The sequence below is a fragment of the Colletotrichum jinshuiense genome, chromosome 4 (genome assembly GCF_051148585.1).
Source record: "Colletotrichum jinshuiense chromosome 4, complete sequence".
Classification (NCBI taxonomy): domain Eukaryota; kingdom Fungi; phylum Ascomycota; class Sordariomycetes; order Glomerellales; family Glomerellaceae; genus Colletotrichum; species Colletotrichum jinshuiense.
The window spans coordinates 1,969,401-1,985,638 of NC_139311.1; the positions used below are offsets into that span (position 1 = coordinate 1,969,401).

Below are 16,238 nucleotides of genomic sequence, written 5' to 3' on the forward strand. Positions count from 1 at the left end.
AGTAAAGGTTGCAAAGATTACGTGTTTGTGTAATTTGAATTGATGTCTGATTATTGCCTATCGTGATTTAACTGAATGCTAGGCCGGTTGTGGTCGGCTTGGTCCGGTATGTATCGGTAATGACAGTAGCAAGCTTCAACCCCCTCCTCTCTCTCCTCCGTTTCCGTTTTGTCTATTATGCAATGCACAAACAAATATTAACCGATGTGTTGATGATTTAATCTGGCGCATCCATTCATTATAGGATCAAATTAGCGTTCCTCATTCGAGGCCCCGTGGTTTTATAATGTGTACTGGATGAAGGTAACCCTGTATCAAAATAAACCTTTTCATCTGCTCTTGGTATAAATACGACATCTCTAAACCAACTATCGGGCATATTACCGGGGAGTGTTAGGCAGCGGTCTTGGTCCGACAATCTGGCGTCTTCCAGCACCAATTCCCTGTGCACCCTTGTTCTGGTTATCTCCACCAGTGTACCCAGCCCACTGGCTGACGTCCCAGCGGCCTCCAATACCGCCGCCGATGCCATCAACGCCGTTGCCACTCGGTACGGCCTTGGCTGTCTCCTTCTGTGCTTCCTCCCATTCACGTTGGCGTTCTCTTTCCATCTCCATTTCGCGCTCGAGCAGCGACTTGGAGGCCCATCCACCCGCCTTTGTCTTATTCTGGCTCTGAGCACGCCGGCGGTCCTCAGTATCTTGCTCAGCTGTAGCCCCCAACTCGCGGGAGTATGTCTGCTTGGCAGGAGGTGGGGCCGGCGCGGCATTGTTGGCGAGAAATCTGTCGGTCCGGTTTGGTGGAGCCTGAGTCGACGCTTTGTAGGCGGCGGGGTCCGGAAGGGGTCGGCCGCCCGTCGTGTGAGCCACAACCTTTGGAGGGGGTGAGGCGACTGCCATCGGATCCGGAAGAGGTCTCGGAGACCTTGGAGGTGGTGCTGGGGGTTCGTCATCCTGTTGGACCTCCTGCTGCTGCGTCCACGCAGTCTGGAGCACTTCACGCTCGTTTCTAGACCAGGAGTCCTGTCGGCTAGGTGTTCCGTCAGACGGCCGGCTCCTAGACCGAAGCCGAGCTTTTGGATCATTGGTAACGGGGAGTGTCCTGCCTGTTCGCTCATGGCGTCCACGCTCATACTCCCTCTCTCTTTCGCGGGCCATTTCAAGCTCTTTCTCAAGCTCGGCAATTCGCTCAGCGCCCGTCTTTTGCGGCTTGACGGCTTGCTCAGCTTGGTACTGGCTGAGAAATTGACCGCGTAAACGAGCATCGCTGCGGCTGCGTGCGCGATTTCGATCTTCAGCAAGTCGAGCCTCAGCTTCTTCCTCCTCTTTGCGCCGTTTTTCCTCTGTAAGCCTCCACATGCGTTCTTCTTCCTCCCATTGCCGTTTCTCATCCTCTGCCTTGCGTAGTGTTTCGTCCCTTAGCCGTTTAACCTCTCTTTGAATAGCAAGCTCCTCTTCCTCTCGTGCTCTAGCTTCCTCCTCTTCCAACTCTTTCTGTCTCATGAGTTTTTCTTCCTCCATCTGTTGGTGCTGGCGCTCCTCCTCGAGCTCTTGTTCTTTTCGTCTGCGTTCCTTCTCGGCTAGGCTGGGAACACGAGGATCGGCACTAGTAATCTGTCTCCGACTTCCGAACGAAATGCCTAGATTTCCCTGGCTGGCGCCACCCATATATCCATATTGGGCAATATTCCAGGCCGGGGAAGTAGCACCTTCATGTTCCTTTCTGCTCCAGCTAGTAACCGGCGACGTTGGCTTGGTTGGACTCCATCGTCCCGAACCAGAATCGCCAGTCTTTGCACTAGTCAGAGTAGGCCGAGGGGAGCCGAATCCTGACGCGTTGGACAGTCCACGAGCGCGGGTGGGCGAGGGAGTTCCACGACCAGTGCCCTGAGGACTCATTACCCCTCGACTTTTGCCGCCGATCGGCGCCGGGAACTTGGACGGATTCGCTGTATGTGCGGCACGGCTAAAGGCGCCTAGGCACTGTAGCACTTGGGCGGGGTCTTTTTGTTCGTATAAGTCGACAGTTAGGAAGACATCATGGTCTTGCAGGTTCAAGGGAGGTTGCTTGCAGGCGCGCAAGAAGTGAGAGATGTTTTCCATCTGGACGAATGGCATGGCCGACTTCTTGAACTTAACGCCGGGTGGTGGTACCGCGAGGTTGATCAACCTGAAGTATCATAAGTCAATATTGACGTTTGTACAGACACGGTCAATTACTCACTTGCAAAGCGCGACGCCATCTTTCAATCCCTCTAGAAGATCTCCCGCAGGTAGTCTCTCTCCTAGTATTCCTTCGATCCAGCTGGTTACCTCTCTCGCAGCAGCGGGTGTGTACTTGTCGAGGCGCAACTTGCGTAAATCCTTGTCCAAGGACGATACTGACGCCATTTTGGCACTTCGTGTGTGCGATCGATTGGTAAATGTGTATTCAGCCGTAAAGAGTCGGCGTTTTCGCTTTTAGATGCTTCGTAGTTGGGTTCGTTGGTGCGTTTCAGTGACGCGGCGGTTAGGCGCTGACGTCGGCGGGGTCCGGCGATGACGGAGTTGAATGAATGAACACTGTAATCTGCACCGTTCCGCGCGAGCGCGAGACCTTTCTCAGATGTTGTAGACAGTTCTTCTGACGGTCTTCCGTCGTCTTTCGGGAGGGAAAAAAGAGAAAATTTAATATTATGTGAGAGAAACAGGGCCGTCAGGTGGGAGGTAGAGGTGATTGGAAAGCCGACGGAGAGAGGCCTTAGTGGGGAAGATTTGATTGTTTATGCGTCTCTTCAGCCAGCGGGAACCTGGATAAGGCGCCCGGGGTCCGGCTAGCCCGCCGCGGCCTTGTGGAGTGACGTGTGCGGTGGTGGCTGGTGGGGCAAATGTAACTTTGATGGCAGGTCACGGCTGCAGAACAAATATGTGGCTGACGATAAGATATCCATTCCTCGGCCAAATTGCCCGTGGCTGTGCAAATTATCCAAGGTTGACCTCATTACTTTTCCAGAATCTAGTGACCTATGAAATTTGAAGCCATGGGTTCCTGAACGAAAATATTTCTTCCCGAGCCCCCTACAAAAAACGGCGCAGATGTCTCCAACACGGATATCGCCTCTTCTAGAGGCTTGGTACAAGTGGAAGTCGCTCAGACTGCCATGGCGCAAGCGCTTCCTCGTCGGTACGGCCCTCTCTCCGGCCGGTTTCCTTTGTAATTGACCGGGAAGACTAACACGCTCGGTTCCAGGCCGTGACCTGCAGGGTTACACATTTTGGGAGTTTCGCGAGTACCGCGGTAATGGACCCGGTCGCTTCCGCCGCATCGTCAATTATCCTCGATCAACCTACCTCTCCGACGTGAAGGTATCGCCGCTGTGGCACCAGTGGCTGCGATATACCCGAGAACATCCCCCATCACTTGAAGAGCAAACGCGAGAGGCATTCAGACAAGAGCGGATGAAGGTCTTGGCCGCGCAGGCAGATGCAAGATGGGAGGCAAAGCCTAGAGTTATGGATGCACCGGGCCAGGAGACTGGTCAGCCTCTGCCGACACTGAATACTGCGCAGACTCAACCCATTGCGCCGGAACAGGAGGCGACAAACGCGAAGACAGTCGAGCAACCACCGGTGCAGCCAGAAGAACCTTCAACTGTGACGAAGAAGCACGGACATGATCCATGGGCGAAAGCCAAGGGGCCAAGTGAAGGTTGGCAGCCAGATGCATGGGTGCCACCAGCTGGGAAGAAATAAACAAACGACGTGAACGATGGCAACGCATCTGTGTATTACTAGATGACGGAATAAATATCCGCATATGTACCAATAGTCCGACATAGGACGGTTCTCCTGCTTAGTCCCAAGCCGTTAGACCGCCTTCAAGGTGGTCATTGTTGAGTTGAACTTGACTCGGAAGCGCCATCGGCCTAGTCCTCTTATGATATACCAAAACGCCCAAACACCCGTCCCATGCCAATCCGTACCCGAAATCCAGGCGCCGTGCCTCGTTATAATAGCTCTAAGGAAACGTCGATACTTAGTCCGCCTCTTCCTTCTTGTTGTCTCTTTCCAATGCGCCCCGGAGCCTCTCCTCCTGTCTCTTCCAATGACTCCCCTCTTCGTAGTCCTTGCTGATTCTTAGGGCGCTCCGTAATCTCTCGCTCTCTTTGATCTTGGCGTCGGCCATCTCGTGCACCTGATGGCTCTTGAAATGCTTCCGCACCGGTCCGGCGCCGCCGCGGCTGTTTTTCTTGCTCTCGAGCTCGGCCAGTAGTTTCTGGCGCAATTCGTCGCATTCCTTCTCAATCTCTTCTTCGTCGCGGCTAAACAGTTTGTCAGCTTCATGTTACTGGGTGTAGCTTGGCTGGGGAGAAGGATAGACTAACCCTTGGTCTTCGAGGGTGTCACGATGGTCAAGGACCTTGACCTCAACCTCTCGTTTACGGTCGTGTTCCAAGATCTCCTTGTCGGGCTGACGTTGCCTATGACGAAGCGAGTCGGCGTCCTTGGGGGGGTATGGCGCACCGTAGTCGCGGGGGCGCATGTGCGCGAGGTTGCGCTGGACGTAGCCCGAGGTACCGCTGCCACGGGGCGTGGAGAGGCCAACGTTATCAGACATGGTTGTTGTGAATGTTCTGCCGTGCTTTGTATTGGGCTGAGATTGCAATTACGGCGCTCTTATTGCGATGGTTGAAGTTGGTGTAGCCGGGAAAATCAAAGTATCTCCGTACCCTGGATCTGCGGGAGACGTCACCGGGACCCTTACCAAGGTAACTACCACAGACGAAGTTCAGTTGCACGTCCAAAGGCGGTGAAGGCAAATGCAGAGACGAGGGGCGGCAGAAAAGTTATGACGGGTGGGATGGTGGGGCACTTTCTCCTTCGGGCGATTGGAAGACTCACTAAGCTAGAGAAGACTCATCGATGTAAGTGAAAACCAAAACATATTTGTAACCACAATCTGACAGGAGGCAAAATTCAAGACTCCTTTCGGATTTTCAACCAGAAAGGCTCTAGAACCTACTTTGACAACCTCATTTCATCTCAGAAAACTAATCTCGACGATGCCATCCCTCGAAGGTCTCACCGAGGGGCAGCCAACCCTGGACGCCATCAACAATGCGACGGCCCAAGACACCGAGGAGCTCATCTTTCCACCAGTAACTAAAGAGCACATTTTGAACTGTTCTTACGATAGCTGGTTCCCGAAGTATCGCACGGTTTCGATCAGGTCCAGAATCATCAAGCTGTCACCGGACTTTGTCCAGTACATCCGCGACGACGGCATCATTCTCGCCGACGATGATGAGACGCAGGAGGAAGAAGGGGACGAAGAATGGTCGGCCACTTCAAACACAACCGGCGCGCCCAGCCGAAATCAGCACCTTGAGGAAGATGACTCGGATGATGAGCCTGAGGCTGACTGCCGCCCTCCCAACCAGCGCTTCCCCGAAATCCACCAAGAGATCAAGGAGAGGATCAAGGAATTGGGAGGAGCCGTGGCACCCAAGCTGAATTGGTCTGCCCCGAAAGATGCAGCCTGGATCTCGCCACACCAGAACACGCTCAAGTGCACCACACCTAACGACATTTACCTCCTCCTCAAAAGCTCCAGTTTCGTCAGCCACGACTTGGAGCATGCTTTCGACGACACTGTTTCCTCATCAGCCAACAGACCCTTTCAGCCCGTTCTAGTCCTGAGACCTTTCTTTGCGCCGAACCCAGCGCTCGAATTCCGGTGCTTTGTTAAGCACCGTACCCTTATCGGTCTTTGTCAGCGTGACTGGAACTACTACCATTTCCTCGATGCTCTGCGGCCCGCACTGGTTTCCAAGATCTCCGACTTCTTCGAGGACCGTCTGCGCTTCACCTTCCCCGACGGCTCTTTTACCTTTGACGTCTACGTCCCTGGAGATAGTGACTCGTATGATGAGCTCGGCAAGGTGCGCCTCATCGACATCAACCCTTGGGCACCACGAACGGACAGCCTGCTGTTCGCCTGGGACGAATTGCTGGAATTCAAGGTCCCACGTCCTATTCTGGGTGCTGTAGTCAACGAAGAGGAACAGCCTGACGGTAGCGGGGCGGAGGAGACGACGGATGATGATGACGCTGACGAGCTGGTCCCTGAGTTGAGGTTGGTGGAGAAGGATAACCCGGCAGCCTTTAACTTCAGCACACCCCAGTATTCGGCGCACAAGCTGCCCAAAGAGGTTGTCGACGCAAGCTTGGCGGGCGAGGGTGGTCTGAGGGAGTTCGCCCAAAGATGGAAAGAGATGACTGAGGCCGAAGGCGGGAGTGATGTGTGGGAGAAAACTCCCACTGCCGAGGGTTCCTCCGGCTGAGGCATGATGTTGGAAAATGGAAAGAAAGTTGGGTGTTTAACATCCCTTGCTGTAGGGAAATAGAATTGCGCCCACGACCCATGTTGTCTGATGGCATGAGCTCAACTTAAAAGACTTGGCGCCAGGCTGACGACCTTATTATGACACAAGGCTCTGTCAACTTAGGCCTTTTGTCGACAAATCCTCTCGTGGCCGCCTTTCGCAGCATTTCTCCCTGATTTTCAGTTGGTGAGGTTTACGGACTGCGTACCACCTGTTGGGGTTGGGTCTCCCGACACAACCCACCTCCCTCGACCACAGGTCGTGCGAAGTCTTCCCTTACGTTCCAAGTTGACGGCATTTGCCTGGCTAAAATGACATATGGTGGTAGCAATCCGATACAACCAAAAAGGTTACACAATGTAAGCCATATGTAGGAACCCCCTGCCGTTGAAGCTTAGCACAAGACGCTTTCACATGCATAGGTCCGGCTTGTATGTTGGGGATTGGTCATTGGTGACCTCTGATAGTATTTCCTCTAAAAGCGTTGATTACCTAACACTCGTCAAGTGTTGACAAGCGAACGTTTGGCCCGTGCTACTCCACCTACACGCACCAAATTGTGAGTGGGACCAGACTGCACCAACAGCTTCTTCCCGCTCAACCCAACACCAGCTCTTACGACCCCCAACTCCTCATCACACACTGCCTGCAGCTGACACCAGCTGCCCACCCGCAACGCCACTCATCATCGCCAGCTAGCTAGAGCTCCCTCGCCGTCCACATCGCAAAAAGGAGCAGCACCGTTCTCAATTACCCCATGAGTGCCCGAGGCGGAAGCCGACCACCTCCTCGAGGCCGCCCAAACAAGGTGACGAAGCCCGCAACCGCTGGCCTCAAGCGCGACGCCCAGGGCCGCGCTAGTCGTCACTCCTCCGTCGCTGCCGACCAGCTCGAGCAGCTCGCCCACGATGCAGAGGCCGAGGCCGAACACGAAGATGACGACGAGATAACTGCCCCTCCACCTCACCCCGGCCCTTCCTCCGTCTCCCAGCATCAGCAGCAACATCACCACCACCAGCATCATCACTCGAACCCCTTCGACCTCGCCGCTGCAGGCATCCTGGCCAACGGCCCTCCTGGCACAGTTCCCGGAGCCGACCCCGATATCCACCCCGACCTGCACAGCCTGCCAGCTCAGTTCGCCATGGAGGCCCCGATGGGCACCCATGGTCCCGGCAGTATGTCCCGGTCAGCCGACGAACTTGCCTCCGAGAGCGGGTACGGTCACCTAGTCATCGACAGTGCTCTCGCCAAGCGGCTAGCCAACAACGAGGGCCAGCGTCTCGCGGTTCAGCGACGCCAAGATCAGACCCTGAACCTCAAGAGAAGGAGCAATGTAGAGGCATTACTGGCCCATGTCTCGGGACAGGAGGCTCATAGCCCTTGCAAAAGCTGCCACAAGGGCTACGGCCCTTGGAACGGATGCGTCGTTGTCAGTGGCCAGATGTGCGGTAGCTGCGCCAACTGCTGGTTCAACGCGAGTGGTTCCCGTTGCTCTTTCCACGGTAAGCAAACACGAGGATAAACTCTCAGTGAGACGCGTGGCAGAGGTAGATAGCTAACCAGTTTCACCACAGAAAACAACCTACCTCAGCACATGCCGGCCATACAGCTCCAGCCACAGGTGTCCGCGAACACAAGCTTTGCCGGCACAGCGCAGATGGCTCCCGGTATGGCCCCGGCAGGTCCTAGTAGCTTCGTGCAGCCAGGCGCCGACCCGACGGTCGCTCAGTTTGTGAAGGATGTGCTGGACAGAGCCATGGCGGAGGCGCGGAGTGACAATCCCCACGTGCGATTCCAGCTCCGCATCGAAACGGCGGCACGGCAGCTAGCGCTGGCTAGCGCCGAGTACGCCGAGTTCCTCGCACAGCAGGGCGGCCATGACCCGAGTCAGCATGCCCCTGATCCAGAGGGCTCCGTCCCTGAGGCAGCGATGGGGGAAGGGGACAACGGGGCATGAGAGGGTTATTCACCTCCCTCTATTCAGCTTCCTCCCCTATTCATCTCCTTTGCTTCCTCTTCTTCCAAAAGTATAAATGATGCCATGGTCCGACTATTCGGATGATGTGGTGTCATTAGGTCTGTCCCTTCTTTGGACATATCAAACGCGGGATACCGAATCGCAGCGGCCGCTTCCTAACAGTTGGGTCGCAACTATCACGTGTAGCTGCAGCCTCCCAGCCGTCATCATACCACTTTGCATTTGGAGCAGGCAGATTCAGCTGCTGGACTTACTCGCTTGCCATTTCCCAAGGCAAACTTCCCTTGGCGCTTGCGTCTAAACGCGTAGTCTTGTATGCAAACACATGGAAAGGTACAAGAGAACGGTATGACGAAACAGGACACAAAAGGGACTTGGGGGTTCCCTGCACAGAACCAAACAGGCATACGGCCAGAATACGGGATGGACACACAACACACCAAAGCAGCGGGCATTGGAGGGCACCGAGTGGCTGGGTATCTCAGACACATATCTGCACGAGGATGAACTGCCCTACATCTACCTTAGACGCGGTTGGTGGGCGTGCGTTTACATATAGATTGATACCAGGGATTTTTCAATTACGACATGGCTTTGTTGTGTAACGCTGACCCATTTGTCGTGAACCCGACCTCAGATCCAAGGGCGCTGGCTGGCTGCTGTCTCCTTGCGCCTAAACTCTTGGCTAACCGCGTCGTCGGACAGCCGTGCATCCTCAACCCGGTTGCGGTGATCACGCAGGCTAGGGACGGAAGGGGGGGTTCCCATTGCCGTGTGCACCGTGGACTCTCAGCTGGGGCTTCAGACCGGGTGACTGGGATACTCCCGTTGGCACCGCAGACCCATCATGGGAAGCAAAACTGACCCCATCTACAATCCGTTCGGTGATATACCCTTCCCCTTCGACCAACGATCTGCTCTGCTCTTGGTCACCGAACCCGCCGTGGCCGCCCACCCGCCCGATCGTCCGACTTCTAAAATAAAATAAAGAGGCCAGCCGTCTCAGGCAAGAACACTCCGCTACAAGATCAGTAACTGTTATTGGAGACCTACGCGACGCAGCATGTGACCTCCCTCTCCTGTTGTACCGGCATGTCCCAGCACACCCCCCCTCCCTCCGACCCGCCGATCCCTCCCCCCCGTTCTCGCACAGCCTGTCCAACATCTCGCCTTCGGCTTCACGAGAAAAGCTTCCTTGAGTGTTTGTGCACTGTGGTAACCCGCTTTGCTACTAGATCATCCTAGCAACGAACAATAACAAGAGAGACCCGAGGGCTGAAGCTCGGGGCTCCAACTAGAGTTTGGAGGATCACCGAGAGATAAAAACCTACTTGCACACGGACGCACACAAATAGGCAGTTTGCACGGCCCTGACTGTCGGCGTTGAACCCTCTATTCGAGTGAGGTCTGATATCCGGGGAAGATACGGGATGGCCAAGGCGCGCCGGGCGGGCGGGCGGGCGGGCTGGCTGGCGCCAAAGGGACTGAGCGAGAAAGGAAGGAAGGGAGGGAGACCAGCAGCAAAAGGAGGTCCCCTGAGAAAAAGAGAATTGCAATCTGCATGAAACAATAGGACGCCACCCCACAGTTTCAACTCTATCTCATTCTTTTCTGGTCCCTGGCTTTTCTCAGGACCTCTCTCCCAAAGCCCTCTCTGGAATGATTCGTTTGGGAAAGGAATCAAGGACCGGTTGAGATCGCATTGTTCCGCAAATTCTCCGACTTGCCAGCCTTTTGATTGTTCGGAGCCGCTCTAGGTCCAAGGACCCGCATCTCCCGTGAAATGAAAGGGGGGAGGCGATGGTACGTGGCTGGCATCAGCCAGCCGATCACGTTGCAAGCTGCTGATATACAAAAGATCCAGCTACAGGTACACTGTATACAGGGACGAATAGTTAGTTGGTCTGAAGAGCGCGGATCCTGCGACATGTTTGAAAAGCACTCATCAGACGGGACGGAGCAATCCCTACCAATATTACACCGCAGAACCCTAACCGCCAACCGCCAACCACCAAGAGACGGTGCTCGCCAGCCCGCCTCCCTCCCTCCCTCGCTCCCCTCCAAGACCTGGCCACCCTTGTCGACGATCATTCCAGCTTCATTCTTCACCACCCTCCCGCCCCCTTGTGCCTGGCCTTTCCTCCTGTGAGATAGGCTGCGCCACCCGCCCTTGGCCCAATCCACCGGCCACGATCGCCTTCCGTGACGCCCGTCTGTCTACCTACCCTCTCATCTGAGTAGTTCGTACGCGCTGATGCTGTATGGGCATGTGTGTATGTTTGTATGTGCGTGCGTGCGCCTTGACCTTTTCCCACCCGGGCTTGTTCGGTTCCCCCAGAGCCCTTTGCCTCTCCATCCTCCCCGGAGCTTAAATCCTTCAGACCACATGCGGCGGCGGTGCGGCAAGCGATACCGTAGTAAACGGACCCTTGATGTCTTGAACTCTGGTCTGGTGGGTGTGTGGCGGGTTGAGGTCGATAACTCGAAAGGCCCAGATATCTCCCAAAGGACGGAAGCAGTATGGGTTCGATGCCGCGAACGGTGCATGGTGGAGAACGGAGTCTGCCGGTGTGCGATGTGGCGTCGGGCCACGGCCAGTCCATCATGGGGGTAGTTACCCAGTGCGCGGCGATAGGGCTCAGAGTCGAGCAAGGCTGATATGGAGATGATGCGTATTCAACGGACTAGCTGTCGCCTGCATACACCGAGGATCACCTAGTACTTCCGTACACACATATGTTGGTCGTAAAGATAACTATATACCAAGCGTCTTGGAGACTTGAAATACGTAACAGGCCGTTGAAGAACAGCGAGTGGGATTTACGGCCCAAGCCAGTGCAACTCGAGGAATAAGGAGACTTCGTAATTAAACAGAATATTTAGCCACCTTCCATCCATCGGGCTCTCTCAAATGCATTCAAGTTCATTGCTTCTTTTCCTCTTGCTATCCATCCGTTCGGGCATCCATCCATCCATATCTCTGCTCCCTTACTGTCGCCGTCTGTCCACATAGGGATTTCTTCGCCCGCTGCGATCCGATCCTGCTGCTGCTACGACGTCATGTTTGGTACAGAGCTACCTCCCCCTTACCTCCCTTTTCCTGAACGCGGACCAACAATAGGAGAACCAAAAGGGTGCACCGCCTGATCTGCGAAGCAATATACCGGGGGATAGCTGAGAGTAAGGAAGAAAATACAGTCGCGTAATCAAGGGAATCTCGGAAACTGTCGGGTCGCCGTCTCGTCGTCGGGAGGAGATTTAATTTCATGAGCCAGCCTCCCACGACGCTTTCTGGCTTTGGTCATGCAATTAGAAGTAAAGGGTATTGTTGAAAAAGCAAACGTTTTTGTTGTTTAAATGAGACCGCACAACCGCAGGTTCTCTTGAATGATAATGTCTATTTGGCATGTTAGTCTCTGTTCTTTGTCCTTTGTCCGGATGCGGTCCGTTGTGGACAGGGCTCACCATTCACTGCCGCCATGACGAAGCGGATCTGAGTCGTGTCTGTCGCGCAGGTGAAGTGCGTGTAGATTTGCTTGGTCTCATGCTGGTTCAAGCTGACGAATCGGTTCAGAATGTAGTCGCACGCCGCCGCATAGTCATCTCCACCCTCGTAGTCGGGGAAGTAGTTCTTCATCGGGCTTACGGGAAGCTTCTCCTTGAATCGATCGATCTTGTTGAGGAAGAGAATGATGGATGTCTTAATGAACCATCTTGAGTTGCAGATGGAGTCGAACAGTGTAAGAGCCTCCTGCATACGGTTGACAGTCTCGTCCTCGAACAGCAGCTGGTCGTATTCGGAAATGGCGACGAGGAAAAGGATGGTGGTAACGTTCTCGAAGCAGTGAATCCACTTCTTTCGCTCGGATCGTTGACCACCCACATCGAACATTCTGTAGGTCAGATCGCCGATGATGAATGTGGTTTCGGTGATACCCGTCGTCTTGACACGCGACCGTAGGACGTCCTGATCGTTGGGCATGTAGTCGGGGGCAGCAATACGCGCGATGTTATCGAAGTAGCTGGCGTTGTTAGCACATGGGGCATTTCCAGATCGGGACACTGGGCACTCACTATCTCGCAGAGTCATTGAGCTGATACTCGCGAGAGCGCTTGAAGCATTCTTGCACGCCACGGTCCTTCCACAGAGCCTCGATCGCGCTTCCAACTTCTGGCGGCAGAACGTCACCCTCGATCTGAGCAGGCTGCATGAAAATGGTTTGAACATGGTACTCCATGCGTTGGTCCTCGAGGGGCAGTTCAAGCGACTCCATGGCCTCGAGAATGACACGCATCGATTGCACCGTGTTGCTGAAGATGATTTCCTTGAATGATTCCCGTTCATCGCGCGAGTAGCCGCCCTCGTGAATCAGCTTCATCTGCTTCAGGATCGTCGACTTTCCGGATTCACCAGCACCTATGCACATGTTAGGAACGATCAGACGATGGGTTGATGATTCAACACCATCCATTGCTTCGCGACGGGACGAGAGCGGAGAAGTGTTCAGCGGGCGGAATATGTCGGCTTACCCAGAAGAAGCATCTTGATCTCGTTGCGCTGCATCATCTTGTCCCTCTTCAACTGGTTCTCGATCTCCTCGTTGCGGGCCTTGCCCTCCTTATCCTCCGTGCTCATTCCGCAACCCATTTTGGCGGTTTGTTATCGTTCGGGCGACGGCAGGTAGAATAGAGAATTGATGGGATTAAAGTGATTGGGGGTTCCTGTATGGGATCGTGCGTTGCGGCAAATGGGACCTGGAGAGATCAGAGCTCGTTAGCCAACCATGTCGCAGGTGGGCGTGATGCCAGCGGGCGAGCGAGAGAGATGGATTGAATTGTTTAGGGGCGACAGGGCTGGAATGCGAAATGGTCCTGGTAGTGGTGGATAGGAGTGATGGAAAGTCGAGAGGTCGAGGGAGGTGCTGGCGTCGAGGTGGGCGAGTGGAGGTGTTTCTCCTCCTGTCTGGTCTGTCTTTCTCTCATGTCTCGTTCGTCTCGCTTTCCCCCTTCCGAATGGCTCGATCTCGGTGCCGGCAGAAACAATTGCAGCTCGAAAGGTGATTTGTCTCTCTCTCTCGCATTGCGCCTGCATGCAGTAGGAAAAGCAGCTTTGGACTCACCTCTGGGTCTTGCGATTGATGATGGAGTCAATCAATTGACCACGGGTCAAGAAACGCAGCAAACAGGAAAAGAAAAACACGAGCCGTTGGGCGGACGGTGGGAGGATGGGATGGTCGCGACAGGATTGGAGACCAGGAACAGCAGGAGGGAGAGAGAGAAAAGAGAGGAATGGGTTGGGAGGTGCCTCTAATGTGGAGAGGGGAGATGGGAAAGGGCAAGGGTCGATGAGTTATGGGTTATGGGCAAGGGGTGGCAGGCGACGGTGCTGCGAGGAACAGAGAATTAGTGGGGGAGAAAGAGTGGGCGGCAGTCGTCGCCGGGGCGGACAATGCGCTTCGGGACCAGATACAAGGGAACAAGTACACTGTGCTAAGAGTGGGCTCAGGACACGGTGGTAACGAAGGCCCAGCGCTCACGGAGGGAGGGAGGGATAGGGAAGTGGTTGTGCCTGTCCTGTCCCCAGCCAAGTTGGAGGAGCCTGGCAGTCAGAGACTAAGGGCTTTTGGGGGCCATCGCCGCGCATCCTCGACGCTGAAGCGGTTCGGTGGGGGCGGTGTCACCCACTGTCGCCGAACACTGGAGGCTCCTGGTGAACAGTGCGCCGACACACACCTTACACCTTTCCCTCGCCTCCTACCTCACCTCAGTCAGAAGCAGAATGGGCGAAAAGAAAGGGGGTCGTCGAGTGCAGGGTGTGGGCGACGGGCTGGATGCGACGGGAGAGTCCATCCTCCTGCGGCGCGAGCCCTGTACATACTGCATATTTGGTGAGGTCCGGTACGTACTCACGCACAGGGGGTGGCTTACATAAGGTCTGATACGTACTCCAACAAGCAAGCGCGTTTAGCCCCGGTTCGTCGTCTGGTGTTCCCTGTAGATGTCTTATCCTGTCGTCGCCTGTCTCGTCGTCCCATTCAGCGCCTTCTTCCCGGCCCGAGCCCACCCAAGCAGCACAGCACTCACTGCTCGAGGGAACAGAAAAGACAACTGACGAAAGTGCCAGTATGGATACCTCCTCCCCAAGCAGGCCGCATGTACGAAGTATTCGTACATGCCTCGCCCAGACGGACCGGGACTGTCTTCCAGCGGGCGTGGATCCGCACCGCGGCCTTTACAACATTGAAATCACCGCTGGCCAAGCCAATGGCCTGTGGGGAGTCGCGCGGCAAGGTCTCAACCACCCCCATCCAAGTTGCCCGCAACCAGGCCTGGCACCCTCCTGGAGTCCCTGGAAGAAAGTGAACAGGGAAAGGGGCCTCGCACTGGTTTGCTTGGCCTGGCTGGTCTCAAAAGTCCTTGTTCGCCGCCCTGACTAATGTGAAATTTCGTCGCACTACGGCCGACCGCAGACCAGGTACGGAGATGGCCATTCTAGGCCCTGTGTGAGCTCCTTCCGAAGCCAGGTACGAATCCGCTAACTACAATAGGGTTCCATGTCTTTGTCCCTTGGGTCTGGTAAAGGATATGACAACACGGATGCGGATACTGAGAACGAATTGGTACAAAGCACGAGCCGCTGCCAATACGAACCGTATGTGGCATCTTTGTTGCTACGGCAAGCCTATGAATGCGAATGGATGTGAAAGGAATAGGCACGGGCACCTCGACCATAGTTGAATGCGTGTGTGCCTTGATCCAACCCGTAACCGAGAGTAAGGAGTAACCAGATTCAGTTCCATTCATGAGAAGAAAATCTCCGCCCTTCCATACTTGCTTCGCCGCCATCTGCACCTGCATCGGCACCTGCAACCAGCAGCACCAAACCAGCCAATGCGACCAAGCAACGAGATCCACCGCCCCAGGACAAGGCCGGGCGATGGGACATTGTAATTGTAATTCGAACATTCCCTCCTTCCATTGGAGCTTCCATCGCCATTCTCGAAACATCGCCGCGGGCCACGCCTCCTCGAGGCAAGGCAAATACTCCTGGCGGTGCTCCGTACGCTCTTGTTCCAAAGATGCGGTCCTTCGTGGCATCTCGACCAACTGCCTGCGTGTCCCCCGGCTTGTATGGGATAGGATGTTTGCTGGACGCATCTACGTGCATTGCATCTTCACCCGGCAAACATGTTACCAACCAACCTTGACAACTCTCATCGAATCCGCGCCGCCTTTCCTTTCCCGTTTTTCGCTCTCTTTCTCCAGGACTGTCCACAGACTCGGAGACGAACAAAGGAATGGCATCCGTGAAATGTAGCTTCCCCGTAATAGGGGCTGGATCTCGCTGGGCGGCTAGCCCTGTCATTGATAGGCAGCGCCGGATTTTTCTTTCTATGCTTAGGGCCAGAGCTAACACTGTCAATCGTCAGAAACTAGCCAAAAGGGACTGGCCTTTCGCTCTAGTACTAGTCTCCCCTCACTAAAGTTTGGGACGGGGCCGTGTTCGACGACTCTACCCACCACCGCCATTCCTGATCCATCTGTATGTCTCTGCCATGAACAACTGCTGCAAAATGTCCAACCCCCTTCGGCTCTGGTCTACCGTTCAGAGGCCCTCGCTGTCATATTCCATGTTGCGTGACAGCTGCACTCTGGTGCCTATTGTCGGAACTCCACCGGCCCTGGCCCGAGGTCAGTGAGCCCACGCGGTTCCACCCTGGCTGTCCTCTCCCACCTCCCTCCCTGCATCCACTTAGGATGCTTGGCTGTCCGTCATTCCAGGACGTCGTTGTACTTCGTACACATCATCGTCCCCAGGTTCAGGGTAGAAAACCCACGTCTTGACCATTGCCATTCTCGACTACAGAGTATGTACTGGGCTAATCTAGGTAA

General features: G+C 55.0%; 6 protein-coding genes across 6 annotated transcripts; 3 read left to right on the forward strand and 3 right to left on the reverse strand.

The window, feature by feature from the left end:
• Positions 1-380: 380 nt before the first annotated feature.
• EsH8_IV_000487 (uncharacterized protein) lies at positions 381-2,390 on the reverse strand (the record flags this gene model as incomplete). The annotated part of the gene is made up of 2 exons (XM_083265377.1): positions 381-2,169; positions 2,224-2,390. The coding sequence occupies 2 exons, from the start codon at positions 2,388-2,390 to the stop codon at positions 381-383; spliced, it is 1,956 nt and encodes a 651-aa protein (XP_083124272.1).
• Positions 2,391-3,074: 684 nt separating this feature from the next.
• EsH8_IV_000488 (uncharacterized protein) lies at positions 3,075-3,731 on the forward strand (the record flags this gene model as incomplete). The annotated part of the gene is made up of 2 exons (XM_083265378.1): positions 3,075-3,162; positions 3,229-3,731. The coding sequence occupies 2 exons, from the start codon at positions 3,075-3,077 to the stop codon at positions 3,729-3,731; spliced, it is 591 nt and encodes a 196-aa protein (XP_083124273.1).
• A 283-nt stretch (positions 3,732-4,014) lies between these two features.
• On the reverse strand, positions 4,015-4,596 carry EsH8_IV_000489 (U2-type spliceosomal complex subunit CWC21; the record flags this gene model as incomplete). Its single annotated transcript, XM_083265379.1, has 2 exons — positions 4,015-4,300; positions 4,364-4,596. 2 exons carry the CDS (start codon positions 4,594-4,596, stop codon positions 4,015-4,017), a joined length of 519 nt encoding a protein of 172 aa, XP_083124274.1.
• Positions 4,597-5,041: 445 nt separating this feature from the next.
• On the forward strand, positions 5,042-6,322 carry EsH8_IV_000490 (cell proliferation protein CDC123; the record flags this gene model as incomplete). The annotated part of the gene is made up of 1 exon (XM_083265380.1): positions 5,042-6,322. One exon carries the CDS (start codon positions 5,042-5,044, stop codon positions 6,320-6,322), a length of 1,281 nt encoding a protein of 426 aa, XP_083124275.1.
• Positions 6,323-7,121: 799 nt separating this feature from the next.
• On the forward strand, positions 7,122-8,324 carry EsH8_IV_000491 (DUF3716 domain-containing protein; the record flags this gene model as incomplete). The annotated part of the gene is made up of 2 exons (XM_083265381.1): positions 7,122-7,869; positions 7,942-8,324. The coding sequence occupies 2 exons, from the start codon at positions 7,122-7,124 to the stop codon at positions 8,322-8,324; spliced, it is 1,131 nt and encodes a 376-aa protein (XP_083124276.1).
• A 3,374-nt stretch (positions 8,325-11,698) lies between these two features.
• On the reverse strand, positions 11,699-12,993 carry EsH8_IV_000492 (guanine nucleotide-binding protein subunit alpha; the record flags this gene model as incomplete). Its single annotated transcript, XM_083265382.1, has 4 exons — positions 11,699-11,742; positions 11,811-12,367; positions 12,420-12,762; positions 12,876-12,993. The coding sequence occupies 4 exons, from the start codon at positions 12,991-12,993 to the stop codon at positions 11,699-11,701; spliced, it is 1,062 nt and encodes a 353-aa protein (XP_083124277.1).
• Between the last annotated feature and the right edge of the window lie 3,245 nt (positions 12,994-16,238).